At 51.7% G+C, this 21395-nt stretch overlaps 1 protein-coding gene across 7 annotated transcripts in view; it reads left to right on the top strand.

Moving 5' to 3' along the window:
- The first annotated feature begins 6593 nt into the window (after nt 1-6593).
- Nucleotides 6594-21395, top strand: part of TAMM41 (TAM41 mitochondrial translocator assembly and maintenance homolog) — a 53781-nt gene continuing 38979 nt past the window's right edge. Inside the window, exons 1-3 of one of the 7 annotated variants that reach the window (XM_002713047.5) lie at nt 6594-6975; nt 9558-9740; nt 12203-12295. In XM_002713047.5, the coding sequence (XP_002713093.2) occupies nt 6841-6975; nt 9558-9740; nt 12203-12295 (411 nt within the window). In that variant the 5' untranslated portion in view covers nt 6594-6840. Of the gene's footprint in view, nt 6976-9407; nt 9741-11835; nt 12043-12202; nt 12296-21395 lie in introns of those variants that run through there. The other 6 variants (XM_070051094.1, XM_070051096.1, XM_070051099.1 and 3 more) reach the window with 6 other exon arrangements.

Here is a 21395-nt window from a genome sequence, read left to right on the forward strand (position 1 = left end):
GGATAACCTCAGGATGAGACCGGTTTCCAGGAAGACCGAGTGATCCGAGGAGAGCTGGGAGCCGGCGACTAAGCTGCATCACAGCTCCTCAGGGAGCCTGATGGGCTTCCAGGCAGGTGCTGGGAGGGTACTGGCCCAGAGAGGACGCGGCAGCTCGTGCTGTTCCCTCCTGCTTCTCCCCTCGGCCCTCTACATCTGGCAAGTCAGTCTGTTCTCTGTCACATCCTGTGTAACACACGGAGAGGCAGAAGGAAAGTGTTCCCCTGCGTTCTGCGAGTCATTGCCCAAACTGTTAAACCACGAGAGAGGGCTTGTTGGAGCACCCCCTCCCTGTACAGCCAAGTCAGGCAGAAGGGTGGGTGGGCTGGAGAGCCCCTCCCCGTGACCGCCAGGTGAAGAGAGCTCTCACTGACTCCACGTAGGCAGGAACTGAACCCATCGTGAGACATCCCTCTGGTATCGGGGAATTGGTAGCTGGTGTTGGCAAACACCCCAGACACCCCTGTTTTAGCAGCTTCCTTTATGAAACGCCAACATCCTGGGAGCAAAGTTCTACTCTGAAAGCTGGAGTTGCTGACCCACGAGAGACCCTGAGCCTCGGAAACTGCGCAGGACGGCCGGCTGCTTCTCAGGATGAGGACAGAGAGCTGCAAGTGAAGCACTTAGGTAGAGAATGGAACAAGTTGGTATCTGAGTTGGGACTAAGGGAGGAGGAAGCTTTTAATGGGAGAATGAAGAAATAAATGAGTGGATGCCCTGGTGTAAGAAGAGGATCGGACTTGGGGACTGTACTGGCAGCAACTGTCTTTCGCTGTGTGGCTTCAGGCAAATGCCTTCATTTGTCTGAGCTCATTGTATGCATCTGTGAAACTGGAAAAAAGCCACTCACTTCCCAGCATTTGTTTTAAGAAGTAAAACCCTGTCTGGAAAAGTGTTTCTGTTGGTGCCAAATGCAATGACGATTCTCGATGTCATGATGCTCCTTAATTCCGTCTGTGCATTGTCCCTTAAGAATTCAGATGGAGAACGTTGACTGAGGGCTCATTCACTGGCAGGCTCCATGTATGCATTTTCTAGAACTGCAGTTGGTGTCACCACAGTCCTATAAGGCAGGTATTATTATTCTTCCCACTTCACAAGTGAGAGACAAAATGAGGCAAAGAGGGGCCAGCCTTGTGTCACAGTGGTTTCAGTTGCTACCTGGGATAGGGGCTTCCCATACCAGCACAGGTTCAAGTCCCGGCTGCTCCACTTCCAATCCAGCTCCCTGTTAGTGCTCCTGGGAAAGCAGCAGAAGATGGCCCAAGTCCTTGGGCCCCCGGAACCCACGTGGGACACCCAGAGATTTCAGGCTCCTGACTTTGGCCTCGTTCAACCCTGGCTTTTGCAGCCATTTGGGGAATGAACCAGTGAATGGACGATGTCTCTTGCTGTCTTTCTCTTTCTATTTGTCACTCTGTTTTGAGAGTGTATTTATTGGGGTCAGCACTGTGGCTTAGTGGGTTAAGCTGCCGCCTGCAGTGCCAACATCCCATCTGGATGCTGGTTTGAATCCTGGCTACTCCACTTCTGATCCACCTCCATGCTAATGCACTTGGGAAAGCAGTAGAAGATGGCCCAAATGCTTAGGCCCCTGACATCCAGACCTGGCTCCTGGCTCCTGGCTTCAGCCGGCCCAGCCCTAGCTATTTCGGCCATTTGGAGAGTAAGCCAGCTGATGGAAGATCTCTCTCTCTCTCTCTCTCTCTCTCTCTCTCCCTCCCTCCCTCTCTGTCTCTGCTTCTCTTTCTCTATAGCTCTGACTTTCAAATAAATAAATCAATCTTTTTATAAAAGAGTGCATGCATTTATTTTCAAATAAATAAAATAATCTTTTAAATGAGGAAAAGAAGGCACAGAGAGGTTAAGTTGTCCGAGGGAACACAGCTGTGAAATCCTGGCACCTGGTTTCAAACCCATCATTAAGGTGTTCTCGGGGCCAGTGCCATGGCCCACTTGGTTAATCCTCCACCTGCAGAGCCGGCATCTCATATGGGTGCCGGGTTCTAGTCCCAGTTGCCCCTCTTCCAGTCCAGCTCTCTGCTGTGGCCCGGGAAGGCAGTGGAGGATGGCCCAAGTGCTTGGCCCTGCACCCGCATGGGAGACCAGGAAGAAGCACCTGGCTCCTGGCTTCGGATTGGCGTAGTTCTGGCCATAGCAGCCATTGTGGGGGGGGGGGTGAACCAACAAAAGGAAGACCTTTCTCTCTCTCTCTCTCTCTCTCACTATCTATAACTCTACCTGTCAAATAAATAAATTTTTAAAAATTTAAAAAAAAAAGATGTTCTCAATCTGTGCCAGTTGTGACACGTCAATCATCGGAGGACAGACTTGCGTGACAGGGTGACCCTCCTCTAACAAGACGGAGATCAGAGCCCTTCTCCTCTGTCAGCAGATACATCGAACCTAAGAAGCACAACAGCCGAACTGCTTCTCACTTCTCTGTTGTTATTTAAACACGGATGAGAAGAGGAGCCAGGGCCTCACAGTTACAGATCCTTCACGCAGGAGCTTGTCCCAAAACGGACGAGGGTGCACCTTCTGCTAGTGAAACCCGCCAGCAAGGTCATTGCTAACCCGAGATGACTGATAGAGAAGCCAGAAGAATGAGGCCCAACCCGCACACAGACCGGGTGCCGTTATCTGTATTTACAAGTGGTGTGCTGACATTTTGATTCCCTTGGTCTGAGCTTTCTAGCTGAACTCTCGGGCGAGCCTGTGGAACACTGGGGCTCTTTGATAGCTTCTGACTTAGTAGCCGCGTACTGTCACAGAGAGCGGATGAATGGAGAGGGGCCTGGAGGGGTCTGCTGAGGAATGCAAATGCCTTCCCAAGCACTGCTTCTGCCTCTCCCTAGGGACAGGCAGAACGCACACAGGAGCGCGATGGAGCCTCCCAGCTGCGGCTCTGCACTGTCAGAGGGAAATGCTGGCGAAAAAGAAAATTACTGATAATCAGCCATGAAAGCCAGAAGGGAGACAAACGGAGAAACGTCGCAGAATCCTCATTTATATCAAGGGCTCAGCCCGGTGAGTGGGTGTGTGGATGGCTACAATCTTTTGGAGGGCAATTTAGCAAAGTGCTGACACTTTGACACAAACATTCCACTCTACCAATCAGTTTTTTTTTTAAAGCTTTATTTTATTTATTTGAAGGGCAGAGTTACAGAGAGAGGGAGAGACCATCCATTGGTTCATTCCTGAAATGGCTGCAATGGCTAGGGCTGGGTCAGGTTGAAGCCTGGAGCCAGAAGCTTCATCCCAGTCTCCCACGTGAGTGCAGGAGCCTAAATACTTGGGCCATCTTCTTCTGCTTTCCCAGGCATATTAGCAGGGAGCTGGATTGGAAGTGGAGCAGACGGGACTCGAACCGGTGCCCATGTGGGATGCTGACACTGCAGACTGAGGCTTAATCAGCTAAGCCCCAGCCCCGGCCTCTCTAGCAATCAATCTTACAGCAATACTTGCACGCGTGTGAAAAGGTATATGCACTCAGATGTTCTGTAGCCTGTCTGCACATGTGGAAAATAGAAAAATCCACACTTTCACAGATGAAAGCATTTAAATAAATTAGGATACATGCATATTTGGAATCGTTTGCTGTTTACAAATAGGATAAGACTGGGGATGGCACTGTGGCATAGCAGGACTATAGATTAAGGTAGATCTACCTATCCTGACACAGAACAATGTCAGCTCACCTAGACATTCTAATATGTCAAGTGGGGGAAAGGCAAGGAGCCAGACAGGAGCTATTACGTGGCTCCATTTCAAAATGTTTAATAGTCATAGAAAAATACCAGCAGGCGGATTCCGTCCTGGTTGCCCCTCTTCCAGACCAGCTCTCTGCTGTGGCCTGGGAGTGCAGTGGAGGATGGCCCAAGTCCTTGGACCCTGCACCCCATGGGAGACCAGGAGAAGTACCTGGCTCCTGCCATCGGATCAGCACGGTGCACCGGCCTCGGCAGCCATTGGAGGGTGAACCAATGGCAAAGGAAGACCTTTCTCTCTGTCTCTCTCTCTCACTGTCCACTCTGCCTGTCAAAAAATAAATAAAATAAATAAAAATTTTAAAAAAAGGTTCTTGTTAAAAAAAAGAAAGAAAAATACCGGCAGGAATAGGTATCAAAGGGTGCCAGTAGCTGTCTCTGCGGGGCGATATTACATTTTGAGAGCATGGGTTACTTTTACAAACAGGAAATAAAACCAGCAGAGTTGGATGACTTCCTCAAGGGAAGAAAGACAATAAGAAAGAAACGGCAGCAGATGGGGTTTATGCACGTTTTGGGGTGAAAGGCCGGAGTGGGTTCCACGGTGAGAGAACTCTGGGTTCCAGCCTTCTGAACCAGGGTGGCATTCCGTGAGCACGAACCCAAGCGGCCCGCTCACACCGGCCGGCTGCGCCCCATGGTATCTGTCTTCTGCTCCCTCTCCGGTCATCTTTGGTATCCTTGGCTATCGCTTCCCTTAATCTTGGCTGGTGAGTCAGCTCCAGTCTATTCCCCATTTCCCTCTCTCGCCTCTTAAACTCGGTGGCCATGACCTTGTTCTCTGGAGTCAGCCAGCCCTGAGTACAGTCCCGTTCCAACACTCTCCTAACCACGCGACTTCTGGCCAACTGCTTTTCCTCTTAAGGCCTCTGTTTCCTCGTGTGAAAATGATGGTCCTCTTAGAGAAGCTGCCTCATAGGGCCTTTGGGAGAGAGCTAAGTATAAAAGGTGTGTGGGCATTTAATAAATGACCCCACAAGGGAACTTCAAAAAGTTTGTGGAAATGGGATTAAAAGATAAACTTATTTTTGGTGCAAGATTTAAATTATTTATTCTAATTTTTTATTTGCAAGACACTAAGAGAAAGAGAGAGAGAGATCTTTCATCTGCTGGTTCTCCCCCTAAAGGCCTGCAACAGTCAAGGCTGGGCCTGGAGCCCGGGGCTCAGCCCGGGTCTCCCACGTGGGTACAAGGTTTCAGTAGCTTCATCCATCACTACCTGCCTCTCAACATGTGCATTAGCAAGAAGCCGGAGCCTGAACTGCAGCTGAATCTGAAACCCAGACACTGATGTGGGATGTGGGCATCCCAAGCAGCATGCTGCCCGCTGTGCCCAATGCCCACTCACTTGTCGAGGTACCTCATATGATTATTGTTGTCACTGAGTACCACCAGCTCGTTTTTGGAAGAATTTCTCCCATGCATCATCTGCCTGACAACTCGCTCCCACCTTCCAGGGATGGCTGAAATGGCCACCCTTGTGACTCCACTTCTGGTCTCTCCTCTGCACCCCCGGGACTGAGTAATGCTCTCTCCTGGAGGGGCCGGGTGCCCTGCTTCACCACTGCACCTTGTATTCTTATTTGCTTGCGCGTCTCATCCACAGACTGACTCCGCGCTTCTGCAAGGCAGCAAGCAACTCTGAGTTCCTTCACCTAAAAATTCTCTGCACCTCCGTGAGTGCTGGACCCCGAGTGTGGATTCAAACAACACTTTCGCCAGCTGAATTGGTTTCACCCTTGCCTGGCTGTTTTCTGCTCACGGTGGAACAGTGTAGCTTCCTAAACGGTCTCCCAGCCTCTTTCCTCCCCACACCAATCCAAGTCCACTCTGACCCCAGCAGGTCCCTGCTCAGCACCCTTGAAGCACAGAGAGCTGTAGCAGGAACTCTAGAGGGGGGGCCAGACCTGGGTTTTAACTCCAGTCTTGCCACAGGCTGACGTGGCCTCAGCTGCTGCTTCCGCAGATCGGTAGCATGACCTCCTTGCACAGGGCCCAGCAGGGACTCCAGTGTCCACAGCGGTCCCTCGGTGCGGATTTCACTCCTCCTGTTGTTTTCACGAGGCTGAGCGCCTCCATCCTAGACGTCAGACTGCGCCGTGAGTGGCCTCGAGATCTCAAGCAAGATTCTGGCCACAGGTGAGCCGCAGCGTGCTTGGATTTTCCTCTATGCTCAGGTTCTGTTTCCTCCAATCCCACGGCAAAGGGACAAAGCCTCTTCCTCACCCTAAAAGCAGACACAAACAACTCCCGGGGGTGGGGGAGGGGGGTGCACTCTTTCTTTACCACTGAACAGGCACCTTGAAGTCCATCTCGGGATTTGAAAAGGGCTTTAATGGGGAAAAATGACAGCCAGTCTGACAGTGGTGATTCCAGAGGGAGGAGCTGAGAAGGCTGTTGGTTTTGTCTGTGTTGCTCTGAACTTTTTAAATCTTCTGCAGTTCCGAAACTAGACAGAGTCGATGAATGCACTAAATGCTGCTGAAATGTACACTTTATTAGGGTGGATTCTACGTGGTGTGAGCTGCACTTCGTTAATAAAAGTTTTACGCGGTACACACGCATGACATTATGGATTTTCTAAACTGATCTGAGGAGAGAACGACAAAGAATTCTCAAGGGGCAAAGGCAGTCCGGTTTGGGTGGACTCTCCCATCCGTCCCGGGCGCCGTCCCGGGCTCAGCCGACAGCGCGCTCCTCCGACCACCAGGGGGCGCTGCAAAGCACTCGCGTCTCCGCGAGCCGGCGAGCGCCGTCTCTGGCGTCTTGGAGACGCGGGTGCGCACGAGGGGCGGGGCGAGGGGCGGAGGCTGCGCAGGCGGCGACCGTGCCGCTCACCGAGCCTGGCGCGCCTGCGCTTGCTGGGCGGTGCTCCTGAAGCCTGCGCGGCCGTGTGGTCCCGGGCGGTCCCCTCCCCGGCGTCCCCCTGCTCAGCCTTGCTCCCACTCGGGCGTCCAGTTCCCGGGGCCTCGCCCGCTGCCCCGGCCTCCGCCCTGCAGCCTTGGGCCTCCCGCCTGCGAGCCTGGCTCCCATGGCGCTGCAGGCGCTGCGGAGCTCGGGGGTGGCCTTCCGAAAGATCCTGTCTCACTTCCCCGACGAGCTGAGCCTGGCTTTTGCCTACGGCTCCGGGGTGTTCCGCCAGGCGGGGCCCAATTCAGACCAGAAGGTGAGCGCTGCGGGGAGAGCGGAGCCTCCCGGTGCAGCCCCGCCCGCTGCCCTGCGGCCCCTCGGAGCCCGCCTGGTGTCCGCTAGCTGCGTGCACACCGAGTGCAGGCGTGAGCTGCGGTGCGAGGGAGCGAGATCAGCGAGGCGGAGGGAAGCGCGAGAGAGCTGCGAGGTTCCAGTTCAGTGGCCCCGCATTGGAATTTGGGGGGGGGGGGTTGAGGCAATAGCGATGCGTGGATTGCAGTTCCGGAGGCTGATTTATGTCCTAGGCCTCAGGAATTGAAACAGCCTCCCCTGGGATTCTCGGGGGCAGCCCGCTTTGAGGACCACGTTTTAGCAGTAGGAGAAAACGCTAAAGGACCTTTGGACTTGAGGAAGCTGCTGGTCTCGGGCTGGAGGTCACTAGCAGCAGAAGTGAGTGGGTGACCTATAGGGTCCCCAGGCTCGCACTGCTAACAAGGGCCTGCTTGGGCCGAGCCTGGTTACTGGGCACAGCAGCCTGAGGGTAAGGTCTCCCTTGTGGCGGCCGAGTTTCCTGTGCAGGTTGCGTAGGACAGCCCGGCTCTGCACACCTGGCTGTGATGGGCCTTCGTAAACGTGTGCTCACTTCCGGGTGAGGCTGCCTGTACTGTTGCATGGAATTCCTCTTTCCCATCTATACTGCTGTTCAGTACTTCCCTTTAAATTGTCAGGATATGCAAAATTACAAGTTACCGTTGACAAGATACATGAGAGGTGCTTATGACCAGTTTTTGCTAATATGCATTAACATAGTTACTATTTTGTTTAAAGATTTATTTTATTTATTTTTAGAGGCAGAGTTACAGAGAGGAAGGGAGAGATCTTCCATCTGCTGGTTCACTACTCAAATGACTGCAATGGCAGAGGCTGGACCTAAGCACGTGGGCCATCCTCTGCTGCTTTCCCAGGCACATTAGCAAGGAGCTGGATCTGAAGTGGAGCAGCCAGGGCACGAACCGGCACCTGTACGGATTCCGACACTGCAGGTGGCTGCCCTCATAGTCACACATTTTTAAAACATGTTTATCCGTGCTCCCTGCACGGGTCACACTGTGGGACTCTCGTCGCAGGCTGGTAGCCACCTCTTTGTTTTTCCATGAAGGTTTTGCTTTGAGCAGACCTGGAATTCTCTCCAATAAAAGATCCTTTCTCCCCTCCCCATCTCTCTGACTTGCTCCATGAAAGTTAACAAGTCTTGTAGATTCTAACATCCACGTCTGTCTCAAAATCAACTAAAACCCTTTCCTTTCCTAACTGGAAGCTTGCAGAGGCTTCCTGTCGCGGTTTGCCCAGCCTCAGTGTCTCCTTCCACCCATCAGCACCTCACCTGCAGGAAGGCGTGCCAGCATGGCCCACAGCCTCCCTCTCTGGCCTCATCTCCCAGCACAGGAGCCGTGTTCTGTTCCCGCTGTGGGAAATGGCACGTCCTGGAACAGGCCGGGCTCTTCCACCCACCTCTGATGTAGTTCTCTCCTCCCTGCTGCCCCCGGTACTCCCAGCTCGCCTGCTTAGCTCTCACATGTTCTTTAAGATTCCTGTTGTGGGGCCTGGCGTTATGGCACAGCAGGTTAATGTCCTGGCCTGAAGCACTGGCATCCCGTATGGGCGCCGGTTCTAGTCCTGGCTGCTCCACTTCCGATCCAGCTCTCTGCAATGGCCTGGGAAAGCAGTAGAGGTCGGTCCAAGTCCTTGGGCCCCTGCACCAGTGTGGGAGACCTGGAAGAAGCTCCTGGCTCCTGACTTTGGATCGGCCCAGCTCTGGCCATTACAGCCGTTTGGGGAGTGAACCAGTGGATGGAAAATTGATCTCTCTCCCTCCCTCTCTCTCTCTCTTTTTGTGTGTGTAACTGTGCCTCTCAAATAAATAAATAACCTTGTTAAAAAAAGATTCATGTTTGTCATCTCTAGGCTGATTTCTCCTGCTCACCCCACCATCTTGGATGAAGTTAGTCCATTCTGTGTTCCTCTGTCAAGTCCACTTAGCGACAGTTTATTCTCCCGGTAGCCTTTGAGCACTTTGCCTCCGTTCTGGGGGTGTCGGAGCCATTAAGGGTCCTCGGTGAGTGGGGAGCGGATGGGAGAGTTCAAGGAACATTTCGCTTTGTGTTGTGCTTGAGAGGGTTTTGGCCATAGGCTGCTAATCTGATCTGGAAGGAGAGTGGAGCACATTCAGCCATGGGACAGTGCAGCCGGTGCTTCGGCAGCCATACCGCCTAGTTCTGCTGCTCGCCGACTGCCCTTGGGCAGAGAGCTTGCCCTGGGCCCTGGATGCTTTCTGGTAAACTGGATGAAGTCATTCCTGTCTTGTGGGGTTGCTTTGAGGATCCAGCTGCTGGCTGTGCTACATGTAAAGTGTGTTTGCAAGCCTGCTGGTACAGCAATGCCAGTTATTATTTGTGTTTATGATAACAGAGCTCGGATCCATGCCAGAGGCTTGCTTACGTTTCGGATGACAACCCCAGGCGTATTAATCACAGGGATACAGTGTTCCGGAACTTTCCGGCCGGTCCGACTTCCTTTGCAGGAGTCGGTACTGAAACCTTTCTCCTCTTCACCTCGCAGAACGCCATGCTGGACTTTGTGTTTACAGTGGATGACCCTGTGGCGTGGCATTCGAAGAACCTGAAGAAAAACAGGAGCCACTACTCCTTCCTGAAGGTGCTGGGGCCCCGGATCATCTCCTCGATCCAGAATAACTGCGGAGCTGGGGTTTACTACAACCCCCTCATCACGTGTGACGGTAGGGTACGTGACTGCAGGCCTGTGTCTTCGCTGGAGTGGTTGCCACCCTTTGTTCTTGGAGTACCGGTTCGCACTCGTGCCTGTGTCCTTGCAATCAGACAATGTCCTTGACTCTGATTGCAGGGTGAGAACGTGGTCAGATGTGACTGATATTTTTTTTTGCCCTTGGTCAGGTGGTTGCCTAGTTTTGCTGTGGCATTACGGTCCTGTTGGGGGTGCGGTTACAGTTGTTCGGCATAGTGGTTGAGGTACCCCCTGGAACACTGACGCCCCAGACTCGAAATGCCTGGTTGAATCTCAGCTGCTCTCCCAGCTCCGACTCCCTGCTGCTATGCACCCTGGGAGGCAGCAGGTGGTAATGTGTGGGTGGTTGGATCCCTGCCACCCATGTGGGAGATGTGGATGGGAGATCTAGCTCCTGGCTTTGCAGGCATTTGGTGGAGGGAATGAAACGGCAGCTGAGAGTTATCCTCATCTCCAGAAAAATGGTGCAGTGCAGGGGATTTGATGCCGAGTGATGGGGGAGGACCTCTGACTGCCAGTTGGCTGGGACTTGACGGGGAGGGATACTGGCGAGCAGCTGAGACACGCGGGTTTTCTTACAGCGGGAGCCCTGCCGAACTGTCGTTCACAGGAAGCACCCCAGGCCCCAAGAGGGATGCCGAGAACGAGCCAGGGTCCCTGTGGGGACCACTGCCGGTGTCGATCAGATGCGTCCTGGGGATGAGCCCGGCCAGGGCTGACAGTGGGTTTCGTCTGCTGAGTGTTTAGGGCCGTCAGACTCTGACCAGCATACGGGTCTGACCAGCATGGGGGTCTGGTGGGGCTGCAGATGGTGACTCAGCTGGCCCGAGATGGAACCTGAGGTTCCGCAGTTTTGAACAGGCTCCCTCTGCTGCCAGTCAGAGGGCCACACCTTGAAGGGCAGGAGTTTGGACTTCTGACCAGAGAGGGAGCTGAAGACCTGTCTGAACCTGGCTGGGCAGTGAGCGCTGTGGTGGGCAATGTCCACAGGCCCTTAGGGCCACGGATTTGCTTTTCGTCTTTGAGGCCCTTGCCTGCTGCCAGCTACGTTTTGCAAATGAGGAAACTGAAGTTGAGGGAGAGTAAAGGATTTCTCCAAGGTTGAGGCTGCTTGGTGCCGGTCCCCTCCGCTTCCAGGCCCGTGGGGTCTCCTTTCCCTCCCCACAGCAGAAGAGCATTGTGGGGTACTGAGGCCGGGGGCAGCTGCTGGGCACAGCAGTGCACTCCCTGTAGTCACGCAGGGCACCCCGCTGTGTTCTGCCTTCCTCTGTCATTAGTATTAGGCTGAGCCTATCTCTAATTAATAGTTTTCAGACAATATTACAAGCTCCAGTAACCAAATGTTTGGGCATAATTATATATCAAAGGGACTGTGCTTTTTCATGGAAATTCCTTGGCTGCTTTTTAGGTATTTGCAGCCTGGGAAGGCTGTTTGGATCCTGGAGCTTGGCAGAGTGGGTCTGAAGAGATCTGTTGACACAGACGGGGCTTTGTAACCTGAGAGTCCTGCGCTCAGGGTTTACCCCTAATTCCATGTGGTTAGTGCTGATAAAGAAGTTTTGGTTTTGGATCTTGCTTTGTAGTTATAAAAGCTTTTGAAATGTCAGTAGCAAGAGACGTTTACTATGGAAAGGATGTCAGGAGGAACTTTTTTTTAAAAAAAGATTTATTTATTGTTTTGAGAGGTAGAGTTACAGGCAGAGAGAGGGAGAGACAGAGAGATGTTCCATCCGCTGGTTCACTCCCCAAATGGCCACAAGGGCCAGAGCTGGGCTGATCTGAAGTCGGGAGCCAGGAGCTTCTTCAGGGTTTCCAGCGTGGGTGCAGGGGCCCAAGCACTTGGGCCGTCTTCCACTGCTATCCCAAGCCATAAGCAGAGAGCTGGATCAGAAGAGGAGCAGCCAGGACACGAACCAGCACCCATATGGGATGCTGGCACCATAGGAAGAGGCTTAACGTGCTGTGCCACAGCGCCGGCCCTCAGTAGGAACTTGTAATTCCGGAACATGTCTTGTCCTTGGTGAGGAAACAGGCATCGGGAGAAGGACTGAAATTCTGGAACGTGGTTGTGATTCTTAGCGATTCTCTGTGGGCCTTGGGTCGCTTACTTCTCATACAAGGAGCGTGAGCTCAATTCTCACTTCTCAGGCTGGGATGGACCTGGTGTTTGGTTTCTGATCCATCAAAGACCAGACCTAGATGGTGTCTAAGGGCCATGCTGCCAGGACTGTTTCGTAGACCTCAGTCAGAATTATTCGTCAGCTCACGCACCGAAGGACGGGTGAGTCTTGGACACCGAACCTGAAAGGTTTTGGTGGAGATGCACGTGCGGCAGGCAAGCATTTTGGTCACGCATCTCCCCTGCTTCCTTGGGTTTCATCCTTGCGTAAGCTTCAGCCTGCTGTGTTGCTCTCTTTCATGCCGTTCCTTTCCTCTTCCAGCTTATCAAATACGGCGTTATCAGCACAAGCGTCCTGGTCGAGGACCTCCTCAACTGGAATAACTTGTACGTCGCTGGACGGCTCCAGAAACCTGTGAGTGCTGTTGGGGCTCCACAGTTAGGGATGCCTCGGGTCTCCGAGCCTTGGGCTTGCAATGAGATAGGACGCCCCCCCGACCTCACCCCCAGCCAGTGGAAATGACTCTCAGTTTCCTCTTACTCCCTGTGAAATTCATTGCCAAACAATATCAAGATATTCCCCTGCGATGCTGTTACAGTAAGGAAGTTGTGTTTGCTGTTCATCCCTGCGTCCTGGCCCAGAGCTTCTGAAACCCCTGGGCATTTCCTAGCGAATGGGGTCATGAGTCCCTTTCAGCCTACCCTGAGCTTGTGCTGTTGAGTGACATTTGATGAGCCCCTGTGTGGCTTCAGGACAGGGCCTGCTTAGCAGAGCAGTAACCAAATGATGAGAGCCCTGGAGCTTCCGTCTTCAGCTGTCCCCACCCCACCTCCGGGTAGTGAGGAGAGGCTGGGGATTGAGTCTGATCGGTTGTGCCCAGGCAGTGCCACCATGAAAACCCTGAACAGCAGGGTTGGGAGAGCTGCCGTGACGACCACATGGAGGCGCCAGCGGGTTTGTCTCCCAGCTGAGGGCACCGAAGCTCCGTCCCTCCCCTTGGGTGCCTTGCCCTGTGTGTCTTTAATCCATCTCTCCCTGAGTCATATCCTTTATAATAAGCTGGTAATAGGCAACAAAGTGCCTTTATTCTAGCAAATTCTCAAACCAGAGGAGGGAGTGGTGGGAGACTCCGACATTCAGCTGTGTGGTCAAGTGGGGCAGTCCTGGGGCATCCGACTCTAGCACCCAGTGGACAGCGTCACAGGCAGATTGCATTGTAGGACTCCTGGCTGGTGTGTGCAGAGTCGGGATTTGGGCTGGGATGAAGGGATGAAGCCCCGCAGGTGTGGAGTCCACTGTGCTGCGAGTGGAGGAGCCGCCCTAGGGACGCCCACACTGCTGCTGCTGCTCGCTGAGGATGTGCCAGGTGCCGGCTTAGGATCCATCGTTGAGGACGAGAAGGGAGGCTCCCAGGGCTGCAGCGGAGCCTCTCGGCACTGCTGAGATCACCTGTGCTTTTTTTTTTTTTTTTTTTTTTGACAGACAGAGAGAAAGGTCTTCCTTTGCGTTGGTTCACCCTCCAATGGCCGCTGCGGCTGGCGCACCGCGCTGATCCGATGGCAGGAGCCAGGTACTTCTCCTGGTCTCCCATGGGGTGCAGGGCCCAAGCACTTGGGCCATCCTCCACTGCACTCCCTGGCCACAGCAGAGAGCTGGCCTGGAAGAGGGGCAACCGGGACAGAATCCGGCACCCCAACTGGGACTAGAACCTGGTGTGCTGGCACCGCAAGGCGGAGGATTAGCCTAGTGAGCCGCGGTGCCGGCCCACCTGTGCTTCTATGGCCTGAGTGCCATGGAGGCTGTGCTTGGCACAGGTGTAGCCCACAGGTGCCAGGGCAGTGCCTGGCACATCACATGCATTTGGGAACTGTGGGTTGAATTCCCTGGGGACGTGTTCTGATTGCTGCCACTGTCCTCCTCGGGCTCGGGGTGATGCCTTGTCCTTACTTCCTCCTCGCCTGGGACTGCCTCAGTCTGTCTGTGTTACTGTAACAAAGCATTCACAGGGACAGGGAGATTTGTCCAGCTCCTGATTCTGGGGCCTGGGAAGTCCAGACGGCGCAGCATTGGCCCTGGCAAGGACTCCCTGTCTGCGTCACGACCTGGTGGGGGAACTAAGGGAAGCAGGAGGGGCGCTTGTGCAAGTGAGGACCCTCTTTTCCAGGGGACGAGGAGGGGCTCTTTTATGCCTTTAACCTCACGCACATCCCACGGTGAAGGAAGTTTTTGTTGTGCAGGCCGAGGGCTGAGGGCCCCCCAAGGGAAGGCGTGGACTGACCGTGAGGGGCTCCTGGCACCGAGACGTGCCGCTGCTGCTCTAGACAGCTGTGGAGGAGGCGGAGCAAGGACTGCACAGTCGTGGCTCACTTGTGTCATGAAAACCTCTTTGGAGAAATATGTGATGTCAGGATTCCCCTGCCTTGTACCTGGGCTTCCTATTAATAGTGTAGCTTATTTATTTACTTATTTATTTATTGACAGGCAGAGTTAGGCAGTGAGACAGACAGACAGACAGAGAGAAAGGTCTTCCTTTTTCCGTTGGTTCACCCCCCAAGTGGCCCCTACGGCCAGCGCATTGTGGCCGGTGCGCTGCGCTGATCCGAAGCCAGGAGCCAGGTGCTTCCTCCTGGTCTCCCATGTGGGTGCAGGGCCCAAGCACCTGTGCCATCCTCCACTGCCTTCCCGGCCACAGCAGAGAGCTGGACTGGAAGAGGGGCAACCGGGACAGAATCCAGTGCCCAAACGGGACTAGAACCCAGGGTGCCGGCACCTCAGGCAAAGGATTAGCCTAGTGAGCCATGGTGCCGGCCTATTTATTTTTAAAGGTGTATTTATTTATTTGAAAGTCAGAGTTACACAGAGAGGAAAGGAGAGGCAGAGAGAGAGGTCTTCCATCTGCTGGTTCACTCCCCAAGTGACCACAACAGCCGGAGCTGCGCTGATCTGAAACCAGGAGCCAGGAGCTTCTTCCGGGTCTCTCATGTGGGTTCAGGGGCCTAAGGACTTGGGCCATCTTCTACTGCTTTCCCAGGCCACAGCAGAGAGCTGGATAGGAAGAGGAGCAGCCAGGACTAGAACCAGCACCCATATGGGATGCCGGTGCTTCAGGCCAGGGCTTTAACACACTGCGCCACAGCACCGGCCCCAGTCACTATTTAATAACAACATTAGAACTCAAGAGAACCTCTGGAAGACTGTTTTGCAGAAAGCCTTTTCATGCTGGAAGTGGGAAAGGTGAACCTAAAGATCAGAAGTGGAACAGCCAGGATGCGAACTAGCGCCCACCTGGTATGCCAGTGCAGGCAGTGGCTTTACCCACTACACCACAGCTCCGGCCCCAAGTGTAGCTTATTAAAATGCCCATGGGGCCAGCACTGTGGCCTGTCCAGACTGACGCCAGGAACCAGGAATGCCATCCATTTCTCCCACATGGATGGCAGGAGTCCACGTGCTTGGGCCATCGTCTGCTACCTCCCAGGTGCACTGGCAGGAAGCTGGATCAGAAGCAGCGTGTCGCCAGGATTCACACCAGGCATTCTGATACGCGATGATGGTGTCCCGAGCCACAGCTTAACTGACTGCACCCCAGAACCTGTCTCAGGAGAAACGTGTTTTGCAAGTCCAGAAACAATAGACTTACTGAAATAATTTAGTATTGAATTACTAAGTTCTAAACTAAACAACTCCTGAGCAAATAAATGCAATTGAAATTACAAATAGTCATTTTTTTCCAGGTTTTTTTTTTTTAATTCAAAAACTAGATCGATTGATGGGAAGCAAAGTGAATGTGGAATTGCAAGCCTTGGACCATATTCATTTTGGCAGCTTAGTAGCTGTTTAACTTGGACAGCTTGTTTTGTCTTTCAGAACCTCACTCCATCTGTAGAATGGGGGTAACAGCACTTACCCTGCCTACCAGACAGGTGCTGGAAATTGGAAGGAGAATGGTGAGACTAGAAAAAAACACAGGTGTTCTTGAATCTGGCGGACCAGGGCTAGGGTCGCTGTGTGGCCCAGCACCACCAGCAGTCTCCCCAGTACTGAAATTGTCTGATCTGTGCTGGATCTGATGACACTGACCTTGGTTCTGAAGTGGCTGGCACTTCCCACACACTCAGAAGGGGGTCTTTCCCTTCTCTCTGGCCTTTTCTGTCTCTGTTGTTTTGAGACAAAATGAGATGGAATGTTAAAATGTAGTGTTATTCTCTGTACCACAGTCTTGAAATAGTTCAGGTTTTTTTTTTTATTTTTTTTTTAAGATTTTATTTATTTATTTGACAGGTAGAGTTACAGATAGTGAGAGAGAGAGAGAGAAAGGTCTTCCTTCCGTTGGTTCACTCCCCAAATTGCCACAATGGCTGGAGCTGCACTGATCCGAAGCCAGGAGTCAGGAGCTTCTTCCTGGTCTCCCATGCAGGTGCAGGGGACCCAAGGACTTGGGCCATCTTCCACTGCTTTCCCAGGCCATAGCAGAGGGCTGGACTGGAAGGGGAGCATCCGGGACTAGAACTGGTGCCTATATGGGATGCTGGCGCCGCAGGCAGAGGATTAACCCAGTGCACCACGTCGCCAGCCCCAAGTTTGTTGTTGTTGTTGTTTTTAATAAAGTTTCAGAAACTGGAAATGCCATGGAATCTCAGAATGTAAGCATTGGAAATGACCTCAAATTTGACCTAAGTGTCAGCTCTCCGAAGAACAGGTCAAGGCAAGGAGTAGCAGCCACATTCATACTGCATAAAAACTATGCAATTCTCATCCTAATCGGAGACGAAGATGTTATTGTTAATGAGTGTCCCTCAGGCTTATTAAGCTTCCAGCACAAGAAAATTAAGCTATCTTAAAAATAATTATAAAGTGTTGACTATAGAAATGGTTAAAAGAAGAAAAATGAGCTAAATGAGCAAATTAACTCTCCCTCCCACTCTAACGCCCATAGCCTCAGCAAGCTTTACATAAACCACTTTTGCCTCTAGGTGGCAGCAAAGATCAAACTTGATGAACAAACCTGAAAAGAGCGTGTGGTTTCAATTCGGACAAGAAACGAGAGAGGAGTGGTATTTGGCACGGCTGTCAAGTCCCCACTTGGGACTCCCACGCCCCACATGGGAGCACCTGAGTTTGAGTCCTGACTCTGCTCCCAGTTCCAGCTTCCTGCTAGTGCACATCCTGGGGGGCAGAGGTGGTAGATCAAGTCTTTGGATTCCAGGCACCATCCCCCACCCACACACACACACAAGAGGGGGAGCAGATTCAATTCTGGGATCCTGGCTTCAGCAGGCACTTGGGGAGTGAACCACCAATGGGAGATCTCTCTGTCTCTGCCTTTCAAATAAAATGAAGAATAATAGAAATATGAGTGAATGTCTTAACAAAGAATTTTAAGAATATGAGTAAGGTGTCTGTTTCTATGTTTTTAAAAGATTTATTTTCTTTATTTGAAAGGCAGAGTTACACAGAGAGAGATCTTCCATCCACTGGTTCACTCCCCAAATGGCCACAATGGCCAGGGCTGGGCCAGGCCAAAGCCAGGAGTCAAGAGCTTCATCTGGGTCTTCCACATGGTTGCAGGGGCCCAAACACTTGGGCCATCTTCCCCTGCTTTCTCAGGCACATTAATAGGGAGGCAGATAGGAAGTCAGTAGGCGGAACTAGCACCAGTGCCCTTATGGGATGCTGGCATTGCAGGTGGTGGCTTTACCAGCTGTGCCGCACTTCTGGCCTCTGTGTTTTATGTGTTTTAAAGGGAGTTACATTGTCTTAAGTTTCATAATTATCTTAAAATTTTGCAAATTTTTTAAAAAATTTATTTATTTATTTGAAAGTCAGAGTTACAGAGAGAGAAAGACAGAGACAGAGAGATCTTCCAAGTACTGGTTCGCTCCCCAGATAGCCATAACAGCCAGTCCTGAACCAAATGGAAGCCAGGAGCCCGGAGTTTCTTCCAGTACTCAGTGCATGGCAGAGGCCCAAGCACACGGGCCATCCTCTGCTGCTTTTCCCAGGGTGTTAGCAGGGAGCTGGATTGGAAGCAGGGCAGCTGGGACTGGAACCAGCACTCATGTGGAATACTGGTTTCACAGGTGGCAGCTTAATGTGCTGTGCCACAACACCAGCCCCACTGTTTTCTTCTTAAAAACATTCTTTACTTTTTATAAGTTTTGTGCATGTGTGTTGGATCCTTCTGTCATGTTATTCTAAAGGTATGCAGAGTCTTTGAAAAGCTCGTGGAAATACATGTTATCAAAAAGGTGAATGGATTTCCAAAATGTTTGCACCAAAATAAACTTCTCTTTTAATTCAGTTTTCCACGAAACTTCTCTTTGGAAGATCCCTCACATTGATAATTTTGCTTGAATTTTTAAAGCGTTAACAGAGTTGGTATCTACCATCGTATTGAGAGGATTTTAATTTATTTGCATCTTTGAAGTACAATTCATACATCACACAGCTCAGCCATTTGAAGTGCACAGTTCAGTGGCTTTGAGCGAATTCATGGGGTTGTACAGCCATCACCTTCCCATAGCTTCATTGACTGTGAATGGAAAAGTCCCTGAAGTGGGAATCGGAGAGCCAGTCTTGGCTGTGAGCCGCTGTGAGCAAGTGCTGGGGCCTTTGGCCTTTGAGATGAGAAGATTGAGTCATCCGTTTTGCCGTTCAGAGAACAGCCATCTCCTTCTCTGGTGTGCCGAAGGAATGGCAAAGTCCTAAGAGAGGCTAAACTGGGGGTCTCCCAGGCTAAATCGAGGGTCCTCTGGCTCTCAGGGGTCCCCCGGCTCTGATGTCCATTGTTTCTTCTTCGACCTCAAGCAGCGACTGAGAACAAGTCACCGTCCTGGTGGTTGAGGATGAGAGCCGCTGGGTCGGGCTGCACTCCCCGCAGCTCGAGCAGTGTCCCTGTGACCACCTGTGACCCTCTGTACTCACAGATCTCCCCTGTGAACCTCCTCCCAGCCCCGCCTCCCTGCATCACAGAGCTCGTTGCCTGTGGCCAGGGACTCTGTGCAGCGTTGCCGATGCAGTTCAGGTCAGGCCACTCCCGGTCACACACAAACGGCTGCTCCCAAGTCTGAGGACTCTCCTTTTCCCAGGCCTCTCTGGCAGTGCCCCAAGAGCTCTCTGGCTTCTCCCTCTGCACAACAAATAGTGGTGCCGCTGAGACCAGTTCCTGGTTCACCTATCACCGAAGACCCAGATCAGCACAGTGCCAGGACCTTCTGAATTGACATTTTTCCTTTCAGTAAGGATGCTTTTATGTTCACTCTCTTAACCTTAAACTGGCAAGCAGACGGCTTTCTTACAAAGCAACTAGGACAGCTTTCTCGGACAACGAGTGGTGTTTTGTTAACCAGGAAAATGTCCCCAAACTTAACCCTTTCCATCTCTGAGTTAGTAGCATCCCCACAGAGCTTGTCATTGCAGTGAGTTTCTATAAAACCACCCAAGAAACAAAGGGTGAAGAACCACTGAGAAGCAGATATGTGGGCGTTGCAGGGCTGTGGAGCCCTGGACAGATCAGGGACCTGGGTCCTGGGCCGGTGGGTGACCGCTTGTCTTGGGGAAATCTTTGTACGCCTCTGAGCCTCAGTAAATGACGAGGTCACCCTCTTAGATCCGTGGTTCGATATGGAATACAAGGTTTGGAAAAATTATTCAAGGAATAAACATAGGAGTTACAGTACCTTAAAATCTGCTCTAATCATCTTTCAAGATAAATCAAACAGAATACATCCTTAGCTGAATGCATGAGAACAATTTAAAACATTGAGAGCTTGATTGACAGAGTCTGAGGTGTTACCCTGATTCCTGCCATCAACTTGGGCATCCTTAGGAAACGCACCTCCCTGCACTGTCCCTTGGTTCAGCTCTCTGCGGATGATTGCAGTAACACTAAACTCACCCCAAGTGCTGAATTTTTTTTTTAAGTTTTCATTTCTTTTTTTTCCTTTTTTTTAAGATTTATTTATTTATTTTAGAGGTAGCGTTACAGGCAGAGAGAGGGAGAAACAGAAAAGGAGGTCTTCCATCTTCTGGTTTACTCCCCAAATGGCCACAATGGCCAGAACTGGGCTGATCCAAAACCAAGAGCCAGGAGCTGCCTCCAGATCGCTCATGTGGGTGCAGGGGTCCAAGCAGTTGGGTCATCTACCACTGCTTTCCCAGACCATAGCAGAGAGCTGGATCAGAAGAGGAGCAGCCGGGACACAAACCAGCACTCATATGGGATGCTGGCACTGCAGGTGGAGGCTTAACCTCCTACACCAGGCTCCAGCCCTAAAGGTTTAGTTAAGGTCTGTGGAGTCCTCATCATCACACCTGCGGAGAAAATCCACACTTGATCAATCAAGTGACGTGAGGTTTGCCTGTTAGAAATATCCCCCTAAAAAAGTGTCAGAAAAAGTAAAAGGTAGAATTTAGATTCTTAAGCCTGATATATAAAATAGTTCTCAATTTTATAATCCTGTTTTCCATAGTTATTTAAAAAACAAGAGGGAGAAGAATAGCTGGGGAATATACATTGTTCTCTTTTCTAATCACGCTTGATTTTACAGTTTCTTGTAGAGTGTCTTTTATGTGCCTTCTTACTTTGTCATCAGTCATCCATGTTTGACAAATAAGCGAGTTTTGCCCTGTCTCCTACAGTAGAAGATTCACTGGCGGCGCCGTATAGTATAGATGGTGGACACATTTGTGAGACATGGGAAACCCTGCTAGTAGTCGGCACCCCTTTCCTGTGTATAGGGCAGTCAAAGCAACCCGATATTTTTTTTTAATTTTTTATTTTATTTTATTTATTTTTTGACAGGCAGAGTTAGACAGTGAGAGAGAGAGAGAGAGAGAGAAAGGTCTTCCTTTTTCCGTTGGTTCACCCCCCAAGTGGCCACTACAGCTGGCACACTGCGCCGATCCAAAGGCAGGAGCCAGGTGCCTCCTCCTGGTCTCCCATGCAGGTGCAGGGCCCAAGCACTTGGAAAGCAACCCGATATTTTAAACTATTATGGTGTGAGTGTACGGACAAGGCCACTCTGAAGAGCAGCTTAGCACCCGTGCCTCTGCGCGTGCGTCTTACAGCAGTCACTCTCAGAAACAGTCCCTGGGCAGCAGAGTCAGCGACGTGGGCCGCTTGTTAGGTGTGCACACTCTGGGGCCTGGGCCAGTCCGTGTGAAGGTTAAGGTGAGAACCCCTGGCCCAGAGAAGCCCTGGCATGGTTCCCCAAGAAACACTGCGGCCACGGTTTGTCCTCAGCATCTCCCCTCTTCTTTCCAGCTGCCTTGGGGGCTTGGTCCAGTTATTAACTCCATCTTAGAGATAAAGGATTGTGCCGCAGCCACGGAGCTCATAGGAGATGGAGCTGGGACTTGCGCTCTCCTAATTACAGTGTGGTCTTTAAGACAGAGAACCTCGGGGCACATCTTAATGGGGTTTTCGGAGAGTCCCAGCGGGAGCTTTTGCTGTGTGTTGAGGAGAAAGGTCCTTTTTTTTTTTTTTTTTTTTTTTTTTTTGAGCGAGGTGGCC

Source organism: Oryctolagus cuniculus, chromosome 10, assembly GCF_964237555.1.
Source record: "Oryctolagus cuniculus chromosome 10, mOryCun1.1, whole genome shotgun sequence".
Lineage (NCBI taxonomy): Eukaryota > Metazoa > Chordata > Mammalia > Lagomorpha > Leporidae > Oryctolagus > Oryctolagus cuniculus.